Source organism: Grampus griseus (assembly GCF_964374135.1).
Source record: "Grampus griseus genome assembly, chromosome: 16".
In the NCBI taxonomy this organism is placed as follows: domain Eukaryota; kingdom Metazoa; phylum Chordata; class Mammalia; order Artiodactyla; family Delphinidae; genus Grampus; species Grampus griseus.
This window is the reverse complement of record NC_139010.1, coordinates 16,546,362-16,561,843: the sequence shown is the minus strand read 5'-3', so window position 1 is coordinate 16,561,843 and position 15,482 is coordinate 16,546,362. Positions and strand designations below refer to the sequence as shown.

General features: G+C 36.4%; 1 protein-coding gene across 4 annotated transcripts in view; it reads right to left on the bottom strand.

Moving 5' to 3' along the window:
• CABCOCO1 (ciliary associated calcium binding coiled-coil 1) overlaps positions 1-15,482 on the bottom strand; it is a 125,983-nt gene that overhangs the window by 85,216 nt on the left and 25,285 nt on the right. For 3 of the 4 annotated variants that reach the window (XM_082673230.1, XM_082673231.1, XM_082673233.1), the window contains exons 4-5: positions 7,791-7,935; positions 3,120-3,192 (exon numbers count right to left, since the gene is read on the bottom strand). In XM_082673230.1, coding sequence (XP_082529356.1) covers positions 3,120-3,192; positions 7,791-7,935 — 218 coding nt within the window. Of the gene's footprint in view, positions 1-1,807; positions 2,130-3,119; positions 3,193-7,790; positions 7,936-15,482 lie in introns of those variants that run through there. The other variant, XM_082673232.1, reaches the window with a different exon arrangement.

Here is a 15,482-nt window from a genome sequence, read left to right as displayed (position 1 = left end):
TTGTTAAAGCTGCATCATCTCATTTTAGTAGATGCCTGGCAGTAGATACATGGTTAGAACCATGACTTAGGGTATCTGCTATGAGTTTTTTGACCATCATCATTGCTAATGTCCAATAGCGTTCTTTGTGTGCAAGTATTCACTGCGTCTTCTAGTTTTCAGGTAATAAAAGCAAAGGACATAGCAGTTTCCAGGTTTCTGGGTGGGTCCTTAAGGCCAAAGAAAAAATATATTCCTTAAGGAGATTCTGGTTCCCTTACAGTTCTTAAGTCTGTGGATCTGTGGTCTAATTGCATTGTCAAAACAATAGATTTGGAGAGCTCCTGGCTTGGGTGCTTAAAAGGGAATCCTCATCTCTATAAATAAAATAAGTGTCACACAGTACTTCATCCACTAAGATGGCTACAACTACAGGTATCTGCTGCCTTCGTTTTCTGCTCCATTCTGTCATTATTCTAGTTCATTCTAGTTGTTTACTGCCTTTTTCAATGTATATTGTGAACAACACTATTATATGCGAACGGTTGAATGAACTACAACACATGCTGCTTACAGAACTATACCTATTAGATTTCTAGATTATGAAAAATCTCAGGTCAAGAATAATGACTTACCGAAAATATGCCTCTAAGGTGTAACATGAAATATCTTGTAAAAGGTGAGTAGAAATTGCTAGAAACAATTGTTAAATTCAAAAATACAAATTCAATTTTCTATAAACTAAAACCCAAGAAAAGTATGAATATGATTTATGTTCTCTATTAGTAATTAGAATTAATATTTAGCCATTATTCTTAGAAGCAATTTACATGTTTTCTTAAAATCATCTATCCACAACTAAGAAAGAAACTAAATTTCGTCAGTGTTATCTACCTTGAATGCTTGCCTGAGATTTATATTTGGAACATTTATATGGCTGTTGTATGGCCCTTGTTTGGTTCCAGAGCCCTGAGGTCAGTATGAATAACTACATTAGTGGGGCAAGCCTCTGCTTCCTCTATGAAAGGTTGTTAATTTAAAAAATGGTATTTGCACCAAAGGTTATCAGACACTTCTAAAATGTCACAAAATATTGTAGTATAACACTTGCTTTGGTTAATCCTTTAAAATTCTATGAACGGGTTAATTCCTTAAGACCCAATATCCCTTCCTTAAGGACTTTTTTTTAATAGCTCTGGTCAGCTTGGGAAAAATACAAAAGACAATAGAAAATAAATGAGCCAATCTTTGTCTGCTTTCTCCATTTTATCTTTCCATAAGCATAAATGTCACCTAAATATAACCTTACAATGGAGAAGAAAGGCACGATTGTGTAATTAACAAAGGGAAAAGGGAGTTCTTTATGAAACTTTTTTTCTTGATGATTCTAAATGTCTGCATATGCTGCTATTGAAGCCACTATCATTTTCCCAAAGTTTTGCTGAATAGATGAGATAGGATTGTATTCCTAACAGATAATTACTGCAATGCTGTCACACTGTATGATGTAATTCTGACATGGAAACTTTGTCAGTGAAACTTCATCAAGTGACACCTAATTTAAGCTACAGTATGAGGAGACTGCAAAGGAGAAACTTTAAGGAAAGTCAAAAGCAAAAAGGGTTCCTTGTTTTCCTTCAGCTCATTTAAAAGGCCAGCATTAGAACAAGTACCCAAGTGGAGACTGAGACACAGTGACTGAGGTGTTTAATGAAGTAAGCAATTTATAAAGTGCAGAATAACAATACTAGGGAAGACAGAACATTTGGCACATTCCATCTGGTTCTTAATATCAGGGAAATTATAAAGATAATGTAAATATCCCCTTATTCACTTTATTTATTTTTTAATAAATTTATTTTATTATTTATTTTTGGCTGCGTTGGGTCTTTGTTGCTGCACGCGGGTTTTCTCTCATTGCGGCAAGCGGGGGCTACTCTTTGTTGCAGTGTGCGGGCTTCTCATTGCGGTGGCTTCTCTTGTTGTGCAGCATGGGCTCTAGGTGTGTGGATTTCAGTAGTTGTGGCCCACGTGCTTCAGTAGTTGTGCCTTGCGGGCTCTAGAGTGCAGGCTCAGTAGTTGTGGCGCACAGGCTTAGTTGCTCCGTGGCATGAGGGATCTTCCCGGACCAGGACTTGAACCCGTGTCCCCTGCATTGGCAGGCAGATTCTTAACCACTGCACCACCATGGAAGTCCCATCCCTTATTCACTTTATGTCTGACCATGGCCATTCCCATCTCCTATATTTCTAGGCAGTACAGCCTCCTCAAGCAGTTGAGAATCTAAGGAGTACTTCTGATGGCATCTTTAGCCTCCTTAAGATGTTCTCTTACCCAGGATTCATTTCTAGTAAATACATATATGTGATTATATGTAAGGCTGTGCAAAAGTATCTTTAAGTAGACCATTTCTTGTAGAACTGCTATTATATGCACTGTCACTGAATCACTTATGTCATATTACGAGGGGTTACTATGTCCTGCATTATACTATATGCCCTGTAGAAAAATAGCACACGATCCTTGCCTTCAAGGAAATTACAGTTGGATTATGTAAACTATATCAATCCACAGGAAACAATTAGGAAACCATAAACATGGTACAGATTTACATGCTTATTGGTGTGCTCAGAGTAGCCAGTATTCAGCAGAAAGAGATCAATTGGAATAAAATAATAGAACATGATTAAAGAGTTTGTCTAAGCCCTTCCTTTGAGATGTGATGCAATTAAGGAAGGTCTGCTTCATTGAGGAAGTGGGATTTGAATTAGGCCTTAAACAATGAGTATACTGAAAATAAATATGAAATTAGAAGAGATTTAACAGAATTAATTTATCTCACTTTTCCTGAGTTTATTTGTATGAAGACGTACATACTCTATCCAACTGAGCTTTGTCAAATAATCCATAAATACATAAAGTATACATGATTAACAATACCTTTAATGCCAAAAGACAGCTTACTTTCTTAATCCAAAGCTCACTCTATGTAATTATTCTTTTTGCAAACTACTAGTTGGTTATATTAACACTTGAGTAATCTTGACAAGAAGCTGCTTTCAGCTGTTAAAGACCCAGATGCTGATCAGCATGCATTAAGTGATTCAGCCTAATTGGTTCCATCTAGATAAATTACTTACCTCAGTTCCTATCACAATTTCTTCCCTGGCAGAGAAGAACAGAAACTCATACAGCTTGTAGTGTTGAAATAAGCTGAAATACAAAATAAATGTGGAAAGCTGATAAGTTTATTTCAGGAAAAAAGAGCAAATATGTAAGAATATTTATTACAGGAAAGTTGTTTGAATTGACCAAGCTAAAGATATTAAACACTAATATGAAGTTAACCACCTCCTTTACTCCAAAATAAGTTGCCCAGAAATGCTAAGCAATTAAAGGTTTATTTTTTTTGAGACACTGACAATATAACATAGTACCTAAATTAATATCAGTAAACTAATCTGTGATGAGTGGATAGGTTTGGGGTAGATTTCATCTTGACTTTTCCTGGCTCACAACCAAATATTGCACTGCCTCTAAATAACACCAAACTTCACATTCTTTTTCGTGTTTTGTTCCAAACTGGAGTCAATTTCCTCTCATATGAATAGCACTGAATTCTATAGGCTACTTCCATATCAATTACTTCTCACATTCTCAAACTGTTTCAAGATTAAGGTAATTTCTGATAACACCTGAAGAATGATGCAACATTAACTGAAATACTTTTTAGATGAATGATTTTCTTGAAGAATATTCCATTACACATCAAAGAGAAGAATTAATTTGAGAAAGATAATTTCTTTAGTTCCTACCCGAAAGACTAAATGGTCAGTGTATAAAAACTATAAAGAGCTAAAAGAGCTTAAAAATATATAGTTCAAGTAAGATTAAAGATCTCAGCAATGTGTTACTGAGAGTTAAAAATTTACTGAAGGGTTGACTTCTAATATCCTGTTTGTGATAATATTTGAATTTTTCTAATTCTCTTCCTGCTGGTTGGGAAAATTAATAGACTCATAATACAGCAAAATGCTGAAGAACAAAAAATTGTCTTAGTGGTTTCTCTTTCACTCTGGTGCCTTTTGCTATTTAAGAAAATTGATTTTAATATAACTGAGAAATTAACATTTGCAAAATGTAGCTACAGAGCATGTATAATAATGGCTTCTCCTGAATGCTGTAATGGATCAAAGTTTCAATTCATTTGAAATCAACGAAGAAATCCTCAGGCAGCTGGGTCTCTCTGAGTTATATTAGCAGTTGATCTCACTACTAACACAATCCATTAAACTGATGGGTGTACAGACTCAGTCATGGTTTGTTTTGTTTTGTTTTGTTTTTGACTACATTCAAATTAGTCATCAACATACAGAAAACTAGCTTAGGTTTTGACATTACTTTGATCTGTTGGCTAGAAAATACAACAAGATTAGTGAAGTTTGATGATTCAATGAAGCAAAATAAATTCAAACTCTCCTTCCCTTACATTGGTTACCTAGAGAAAGCTTCAAGGTTAAAACTATTACATTATCAGTAACTGACTTTGAGTAGAAAAATTAAGGAGTGTAGAATATTTTGGAAACAGCTTGGCTTCTTCTCAGTTAACTAGTCTAAAACTTTCCTTTCCCCATCTTGTGTCACACAACGAAGTCAATTCATAAATCTTCCTTCCTGCAATTTCATAATCTTTCCACGTTATTCTCCTTATTGCATACAGTTATTAGATTATCCCATACCAAAAAAGAAATTCACTTCTTACAATGAAAATAAAATGCATGACTTGGATGCAGTGGCCATAGATACAGGGTTGGGCAAGGCCAGGACTACAGTGAGACATATAAGGGGAGGGGGGGGCCACCAAAGGGAGGCACTTGCTCAGGGGCAGGTCAAGTCATACCACCATTGCTTTGCTCTGGTCCCCACCAACAGCTGGGGTTCTCTCACATTACCAGGGAGCTATTAAATGGCCTCACATGGGAACAAAGTGACACTTCTGTTATGGGAGTGTATTTTTTCCCTCTTCCTTTGGACTCCCAGCTGACTCAAGCCCCTAGACTATTTTTGTCAAGCATCTTGTCTTGGTCCTAAATCAAAGGGAGACTACTCAGAATGAAAATGGTCAAGACGTCTGGCTCCAGGCCAGGAAGGACATTTGTGTGAAGAGGTGTTTTTTTTTCTTTTTCCGGTACGCGGGCCTCTCACTGTTGTGGCCTCTCCCGTTGCGGAGCAGAGGCTCCGGACGGGCAGGCTCAGCGGCCATGGCTCACGGGCCCAGCGGCTCCGCAGCATGTGGGATCTTCCCGGACCGGGGCACGAACCCGTGTCCCCTGCATCGGCAGGCGGACTCTCAACCACTGCGCCACCAGGGAAGCCCCTGAAGAGGTGTTTTAGAAGTGTTTTCTTATATTGAGTATATGTCTGTGCACTTTACCTTCACCTGATTTCCAGGGAATACATAGAATATACAATGACAGAAATGTCCTTGAACCAGATACATGTCTAAATGACGTCTTATATTAAAAAGCTATGTATATGTTGCGTAAGTAGATTACTCAGTAGCAATGCTGGGGAGGAATTCTGGTATTCATTTTTTCAATTCACAGACACATCATGGAATATACAGTGTAGACTCTATTAAGAGCAACAAATGAAATTTCAATTTTTTTAAGCTTTATTTATTTATTTTTTAAATTTTTGGCCACGCAGCATGTGGGATCTTAGTTCCCTGACCAGGGATCTAACCCATACCCCCTGCATTGGAAGCATGGAGTCTTAACCACTGGATTGCCAGGGAAGTCCCCGAAATTTCAATTTTATTGTCAGTTAAGTTTCATGTGCTATAGGTCACATTCCAAAACGTGCACTCCCAAAACTGACTAGGGCTTTCACTGGTTGATTAAACTTAATTATTAGGTTAAACTGAAAAACGGTTATACTTTTTTTTGATAACTGAGCTAGCTTCATATTTAGAAAACTTCTTTGCAGTCATTAAAATGAAAAGTATTATATGATTTAATTGACATTAAACTTGCATTTGTGGACACGAGACATTCTGAACAGGTGTTGCAGAAAAGCACATTTCTCTTGACACAACTTCAGAATCAATTCCAGATATCCTACTTACCAACTGATATTTTAATTTCTGTGACAGAGACACTTAAAACATGTAATTTCTTTGAAATCACAATATAAAGATTAAACAGCATAAAAGCTAGTTCTGATTTACTTTATTTGACTAAACTTTCAAATATTACTTTTTTTTTTTGGAGAAGTAAGACTAGGTATTTTTGGTGTGTGAAGTTACCCTGGTTAGGGTCAAAAGGTGACTAACACTGACATCCCCTCTTCACTTAACCATTTTCTGAATGTCAATAAAATGTCAAGAAATACGCTGATGAACATTTGTCCAGAAAGATGATATGAAAGAGAAAAGAGCTGCCATCTTTCACCATCTAGAAAGTGCATGGGTTTTGGTGCTGTGGTTAACTATCAGTCCTGGTGCCCACTATGAAACTCTTGGGTTGAGAGCTCAGCTGAAAAATGTATTCTGCTAGAGAGACCTGGAAGGCTCAAATGGAGAGAGAAGGGAAAGAAGGATGCTCTACAAATGTGCAGAGAATTCCCCCTGCCCAGTGATTTCCAAACTCTGATGGGCAGAAATACCTTGGGGAACAAGTTCTCCTCCAGCTCTGGGTTTCCACTCCCTTCCCTCCCCGCCACACAAGGATCTCCCTTTAATTGATATGAAGACTACTGTGGCTTTTAGTGAGAGACACACATTAGGAGGTATACTGTAACATTAAGAAGTCATATTATATCAAATGCTATTACATAAAAATATATCATACACCATTATTAATTCATGCCAGAAACCAGTATATAAACCTTATCATATTAAACACATTAGTTTTTTAAAAACTTCCAGGCTACAACCAGGATCCTTGCCAAGCAAATCATGAGCATGTCTAGACCATCATACAGCACCATTTATTTTAGAATTGTAAAACTTAAAGTTGGAAAGTACTGCAGTATATAGTAACAGAGGAACAAAGAAATTCTGCAGAAACTTTTAGTTAGGCAAAAGAAAGATTTTTTACCAACTCTTGTTTAAATATTTGCTAACTTAAAAAATGTCCCTTGGGAGAGATGCAAAACTCTAATGCAGACCTTGTGACAGATCATATAAAAAGACAGATTTCTTAGTTCAACAATGAAGAATCACTGTAAGAAAAATACTTTCCCTCCATCCACCATCATTTTCGAAGCACAAAGAAAGACTTAATGAATTTAATTGGTCAATACTACAAATATTTCAGGGTATATAATAAATTTGAGGAAGTATGTATATAAATCTCTTCAATTTCTAATATAAAGCATTTAAAATAAACGTTTAAATGGAAATGTTACTCTTTAAAATGTAAAATTTTAAGGTCAAGGTCAACTACCTGTAGTATAGTCTATTGCAATCAAATCTGAATAATCTGAAAGAGTCATTTGATTAATAAGAACAGTATTATTTAGAGATTCAGAGAAAAAAATTCTTAGCCAAGAATTATAGATCTAAATGAAATTATGCTTATCAAACATAAACTTCTTTTTAAGAATGCAAGGAAAGCCAAAATGTTCAATGTCCTGGTTTTTATTTATTGGATGGATGATTTGAATATTATCTAATTATCAGTTGGGTTAATTACTGCAAAAATTTTGTAAATGTCTAACTTCATTAAAAATTGAATTAGCTTCTATTTAATAGACATTTTCTAGAAAACATAAAGTGAAAACTAAATGCTACTGAAAAAAGTCCATACCTGACTTTCAAGTAATCAACAATAGCATTGGCTTGTTTTACATCAAAGATATTCCATTCCTCATTTTTTTGTGAATGGGATGGTCCTATTTCAGCCATAACTTCTCTGAGCCATTTTATGCTGTCTTCTATGGACATATGCAGTGCTGAAATAAAACCCAAAGACGTCTAAAGCATTATTTTCATAGATGTTTTGGCAACAAAATAACCCAAGACGTCCTTAATGTGTAACAATTCCATTTTTCAGTATTTGTGAGGACAAATGGTAAAACTATTGCTGTTTGTTTATGCTAATAATTACATTTTATGTAAGAGAACAGGAGCTTACACACCCAACAATTGTAAATTACCGTAATGCTATACAATCGTCTAAAGAGTTTGTTTCCATTTTAAGATGCAAAAAAAAAAAAAAGAACCCTCAATCTATCTAAAGATTACTTTAGAATGGAAAGGAAAAATTTTTTATAATCTTAGATTAAGAGTATAGATAGAAACGACACAAGGTTGGTTGGGTTAGCTGGTAAGGAAGGCCTACAAAGTAGACTCAGCCACTGTAGACAGCAGAACCAAACCCAGAGCTGAAAATGTAAATGAACAGAGTCAACTAACGCTCGGCTTTAGTTGATTGTTACCATGTGGGAATTTGGGCCGGAAGATTTTCAGTGGATGCCAGAAATATGGATTTTTATGTAAAAATCAAGATTTTTTTTTCTTTTCCAAGCTACAGACATAACTTATGTAAGCTGTTTCTCAAATGTATGCCTGATGGTGGTGGTGAGAGCCAGATGACAGTGCAAAAAGAGTGACACTGACACCACTTTGCCACCATTACCAAAAATAAACAAGTCAATGATTGTGGTCTATTCTCTCGCAATTAAAAGCAAACAAACAACAAAGCAAAACTATCTTCTAAGGCATCTGTCTAGTTGAAAAAGAAGTAAATAAGTGTCAAAAGCCTTGGACTTAAATTTTATAATGTGTATAATACAAACATTAACCTCCATCTTCTTATTTTTACTTGTGGCAGACAAATATTATTTACAATACACACACAGCTCCCTGCATCCTGAGGAGAATCCAGGTAACTGGAGTGTCCAAACTGTCCTTTGCTGACAAGTGAAGGGTGTATGGACACGAGACCGAACAGCATGGAGGTGGAGAGTTGAAAGGCTCTAGCAAAAACAAGGTTGGATTGGTTGCTTGGAGGGGGTGATTGTCAGCTGGTGGCCAGGATGAGGGCCTGGGGGAGAACTGTGCTGAACAATGTGAATCCCACCTTCTCAATCCCAACCAAACTTCTGTCTCTCTTAGGAGACCATTAGTAAACTTTCCAAGTCTTGTTAATGGGGTGGCTTTTTCAGGGAAGTAGAAGGCGAGAGTGCAGAGGAGTTATGAGAACACAGGCTGATTGTCAGAACCAATTATTTCTGGGTTACATAGCTTCTCTTTCTGGGATATAAGTGCTAGGTCCCCAAATTACTAATAAAATGACAGTAAAGTAATTTAAAATTTTGGAAGACACTATAAACACCAACTTGTAATTTGTTTAGTCTAGATTCTTTTCTATGTGTAGGAATTAGAAAAGCATAAAACTATATAACAATTAAAATCTGGTTTAATGAATGACAATTAGTCCAATTCTCATGGCCTCCTTCCAGATCCTGTTTTATGTCTGTCAGATACATAGAATTATTACTGGATAACTAGGCTTTCCTGTATCATTCTAAGTGGAGTTCAATTATTACTGAACATTTCTTTTTCTTTTTTTAAAATTTATTTTTTAATTTATTTATTTTTGGCTGCGTTGGGTCTTCGTTGCTGCGCGCAGGCTTTCTCTAGTTGCGGCGAGCAGGGGCTACTCGGTTGCGGTGCACGTGCTTCTCATTGTGGTGGCTTCTCTTGTTGCGGAGCACGGGCTCTAGGCACACTGGCTTCAGCAATTGTGGCTCTCAGGCTCTAGAGCTCAGGCTCAGTAGTTGTGGCACACGGACTTAGTTGCTCTGTGGCGTGAGGGATCTTCCCGGACCAGGGACTGAACCTGTGTCCCCTGAATTGGCAGGTGGATTCTTAACCACTGCGCCACCAGGGAAGTCCCTATTTCTTTTTCTATGATAAATTTCTTTTGAAAATAGTAAGAGTAATTTCAGAAATGAAAAATCTGTTGGATAAAAGCAATTAAGAAATGAATGGATTAAAATCTGAATCATTTTATTAATAAAACGGTATTAATTAGAAATGCAGAGAAAAAATTTAGATGATTCTAATTCTAGATGTGATTATACTTAACAAGCACAAAAATAAATTTATATTACTATTTCCTTATGTTAAAATATAACTGACTCTTTAAAACTGTTTTTCTATGTCTAATGTCTTTCTACAGATAATGGCTTTAAAAATTAGGAAAGTTATCATTTCACTTATCTAACTGAAATGTTTGCCCTTTTAAAAATCACATTTAGTGATGTGATTAAAATATGAAAGACTAAACCAATTAAATACTAAGGGCTGTTAGAAATAAAATTTATCCTTGAAAATTTAGGGTAATGAAAGAACATACTATACTTATAATTAGCTGGAAGATTTAGATTGGTACCTCATAACTGCCATTTACTACCTAGGTAATCTGAGTTTCATTTTTCTTATCTGTGAATGAGAATAATACCAATTCTCAAAATAATAGTGCTATTGTGAAGATCAAATAAGGAATGCATGGGAAACTCCTGGTAAACTGAAAAGATACATATACATTACATGTATATAGTGCTTTCTAGAATTTAGCCCAAAGCCAGGCACATCTCACGTGGTCAGGAGGATGGGCTCTCGCTCTCTGGGGTTCAGATTTAACCTCTCTGAATCTCATATATTCTTCTCATTTTTAAAATGAGGAGAATAATGGGACTATCTTATAAGACTGTGCATGAATTAAGTGCAAAAGTATTTGGAAAGCAAATGGCACTGTGAGTGACACAAGTTAATCCTGTATAAATGTTAATTATTATTATCATTATCATCATCATCATTCCTGTGTGGAGGAAAAACAATTCAACTTCATAGAACTAAAAAGCATTCTATGGTTATTTACCACATTCATGTTATATAGAGGACAATCAATCTTGGCCCATCGACCTAGATAGAGGCCAAATACCCAGTCTAATACTCTACATCCTGTCCTTGGTCAGGCCCTGGAAAAACTGAAACTCAAAACGTATATTATTAAGGGACTTCGCTGGCGGTCCAGTGGTTAAGACTTCGCCTTCCAATGCAGGGGGTGCAGGTTCGATCCCTGATCAGGGAGCTAAGATCCCACACGCCTGGAGGCCAAAAAATCAAAACATAAAACAGAAAGCAATATTGTAACAAACTCAATAAAGACTTTAAAAATGGTCCACATCAAAAAAAAAATCTTAAAAAAAATACACATATACTGTTAAGATAACTGTACAAATTCTACGTTCCATAATCTTTTAGTTTGATCTACTTTGATTCCAGGTGGGTTGTCTGCAGAATATCTTGTGGATAATGTAGCACAATCTGAGACAAGGGATAGATCAGAAACCGAGTCAGTATAAAGTAACAGTCCCCACACTAGAATTTTATTAGTAACCGTCGGCCACACTACAGCTCACAGCACAAACTGTGCTCTTCGGTGCTTTTTCTCTGAAGATGTTGCCGGATGGGATGGGAGTGCTCACTATGTGCTCAGGACTCCACCACCTCTTAGTTTAAGTATAAACATACTTCATCTCCTTCCCTGGCACACTTGGCTAAGATTACATTCTTTCCTGATGGTAACTATAACCTTGTTAGCTTGCAAGGTTTGAGAGGATTTTTTTTTTTTTCTGCCAGAAGGAAAACTAGATCCCTTGCTTTTTTCCGGTTAGGTTTTACGTACGTACTTTCGCTCTCTCATAGTTTATGAGTACTTGGATGGATCATGCTCAAGTTTTAAAAATTCATTTTTGAACTGATATCAACAATATAAAGTTTCACATAAAAGAAATATTCATAAGTTATGTTATGGAAAACGTTTAAAATGGAAATCTCTTGTCAAACTTGTAATGTGAGATCCATGAAATTTTTCTACTTTCCTTTATTCTGTTTCTAGTTTGTGAATTCTCAGCTCAGAGGTTGCAAAGCTTAAGACTGTTCATGTCATGTATTTCTTTTTACAATTCATAGATGACATATTCACATGGTTCAAAAAATATATGTGAAGGTGTATTGTGAGAAGCCTTCCTCTAGTCCTGTTGCCCATGTGCCCAGTTCCTACACCCTTTGCACAGAAAATTTTATTAGCTTTTTCTGTATTCTTCCAGCATTTCTTTGTATATATAACAAATAAAGACATAGATAAATACTAATCCTGTCTGTTTTATAAACAAAAGAATACAATTCTGCACCTTACTCTACTCAGTAACAACATATGATACCTAGAAAACCTTCCTCATTCTTTCCTTTTTTACCACTGCACAGTATTCCAATTTAGGGATAGGCTACTCCCTACAGGTAAAGTTTTAATTTTGGAGTAGTTTTAGATTTACAGAAAAGTTGCAAGAATATCACAGAGACTCCCCATATACCTCATACACAGTTTCCCCCATTGTTAATATAGCTATGGTACATTTGACACACCTAATGAGCAAATAGTGATATATTATTATTTAAGTTCACCCTTTGGATTTCTTTAGCTTTTTTTTTTTTTTTTTTTTTTTGTGGTACACGGGCCTCTCACTGCTGTGGCCTCTCCCGTTGCAGAGCACAGGCTCCGGACGCGCAGGCTCAGCGGCCATGGCTCACGGGCCCAGCCGCTCCGCGGCACGTGGGATCTTCCTGGACCGGGGCACGAACCCGTGTCCCCTGCATTGGCAGGCGGACTCTCAACCACTGCGCCACCAGAGAAGCCCTTTCCTTGTTTTTAAAGGCTTTGACAGTTTTGAGAAGTACTGGTCAGATATTTTGTAGTATGTTCTTAAATTTGGGTTTATCTGATACTTCTGTCATGATTAGACAGGGGTTAAATGTTTTGGACAGGAAGACTACAGTGCCATTCTCATCACATTATATCTAGGGTATTGTTATTTAACCTGGCTCATCACTAGTGGTGTTAGCCTTAGTCACCTGGCTGAGGTTGTATCTGTCAGGCTTCTCTACTATAAAGTTACTATTTTCCCCCCTTTCCATACTGTCCGCTTTGGAAGGAGGTTTGCAGCCCTCACTTAAGGGGTGGCGAATGGTGTTCAACTTGTTGTGGGTGAAGTATCTGCATAAATTATTGGGAATTTTACATGGGAGATTTGTCTCTTTTACCCCAGTTAATTATTTATTCAGTCATTAATTTCCATCAGTATGGATTCATGGATGTTAATTTTATACTTTGGATTATAATTCAATACTATGTTATTTCATTCAAATTATTTTAACTTTGGGCACTGGGAGCTTTTTCAGTTGGCTTCTCTAACTCTTTGACATACCCCCATCATTCTTGACAAACCCCCATCAGTGTTTTTTTGGCACTTTCTTTTGGCCACTACAAGAAACCCCCTGGCTCACCTTTTATGTTCCCTGCTCTAGGTCTACAATCAGCCATTTTTCTAAAGAGTCCTGGTTCCTTTTCTTGGAGAATGAAATTATAAACCAAGAACTGGGTCCTGGGTGGTATGCTCACTGCCACTGGATGTCATTGCTTTTTGGCCCTCTTTGTGAACAGATCTAAGAAGTATGTGTATATATGTGTTTACACTTAACTATACAACTATTCATCTGTATATCTATTAAGTTAAACAAGAATTCACACTGATGTTTTCAGTTTATGTGTCTAATCTTTTGCTTTTTCAAACATTACTGCAAGTAATGACTTTACATACATGTCAGGTTACACGTGTGCCAGTGGATATATAGGATAAATTCCCAAAAGTTGGATTGCTAGGAAGAGACAATACATTTGTCAAAGAGACAATACATTTGTAAATTTGATAGACAGCTGCTAACCTACATTCCACAAGGGGGTTTTTACTTCCATTAGACATATAGAGAATACTTGTTTTCTTACAGCTTTAACAGCTGAGAATGCTACCAACATTTTACAGTTTTGTCAATTTGATATATGACAAATGACATTTCTGTATAGTTTTAATTAACATTTTTCTTATTATCCTTAAGGCTGAACTGTTCATTTGTTTAAGAATCATTTGTATTTCTTTAGTCATATCCTTGGCATACTCTTCTATTGCACTATTGGTCTTTTTCTTCTTGCTTCTGCATGCTCTTTTTATATTACAGAACGTAATTGTTTGTTGATGTCTGAGATGCAATGCTTTTCCCAGTTTCTAATTCTTATTTTATTTTGATTCTGGTATTTTTTCATTGCAGACTTCTGGCTTTCATATATCAAATTTAACTATCTTTGTCTTTACAGCTTCAGAATTTTGAAGCATAATTATAAAGGTCTTCCCCATCCAAGGCTATAAATAACTTAACCCATGTTTTTCTCTAACATTTTTATGGCTCCACTTATTTTACATTTAAGGGTTTGATCCATTTGGATGTATTCTGGTTTATAAACAAAGACAGGTTTGAATCCAATTTCATTTTATTTTTTTCTTGATGGATACCCAGTCGTCCCAGTATTATTTATTGAATAATTATCTTTTCACCACAGATCTGAAATGCCATTTTACCAAATACTGAATTCCAGTGATTGGGTCAACTGCTTAGCTTTCTGTTGTGTTCCTTTGGTCTATTTAGTGATTCACCACTGTGTCCAAATACTTGAGATTTTATAACACTACTACTAGTACTACTACTACTAAGATACGCTAAAGCTTGTTACACTTTTAAAAGACAGTTTTTCTGGCTATTTCTATTTTTTTATTTTCCACATTTTTTGTGTTAGAATCACCTTGCCTAGTAACCCACCTCTAGGCTAAAACATTAACAAAAAACTGTTGGCATTTTTATTGGCATATTCATATTATAAATTAACTTGGTGAGATTTAGCATTTTTATGATGTTAGGTCTTTCAAAGAACATTGTAAGTTTTTTCCAAATGTTAAAAACTTCCGGGCTTCCCTGGTGGCGCAGTGGTTGAGAGTCCGCCTGCCGACGCAGGGGACGCGGGTTCGTGCCCCGGTCCGGTAGGATCCCACATGCCATGGAGCGACTGGGCCCGTGAGCCATGGCCGCTGAGCCTGCACGTCCGGAGCCTGTGCTCCGCAATGGGAGAGGCCACAAGAGTGAGAGGCCCGCGTACCGCAAAAAACAAAAAACTTCCTTTGTGGCTTTAAAATTCTTTGAAGTTTTCTTCATATAGGGCTTGCACATTACTTTTTTAAAAGTATATTCTGCATAGTTTCTATTTCTTGTTAGAGCATATATATTTTCTTTCACTAAATCTTTTATCTTTGTTTTCATACATAAATATTATTAAAAATTATACAGTGAAATTGACTTTTCCTTTTGGTGTATAGTTCTATGAACTTAAACCCTTGTAAAGATCATGTAACCACCACTACAATTGTGATACAGAACAGTTACATCACCTCAAAAAACTCCCTCATGCTATCCTTTTATGTACGCTTCTCACCCCAGCCTCTGGCAAACACTGATTTGTTCTCCACTGCTATAGTTGTGTCTTGTTGAGGATTTCCCATAAATGTAATGATACAGTATACAATCTTTTGAGACTGACTTCAAC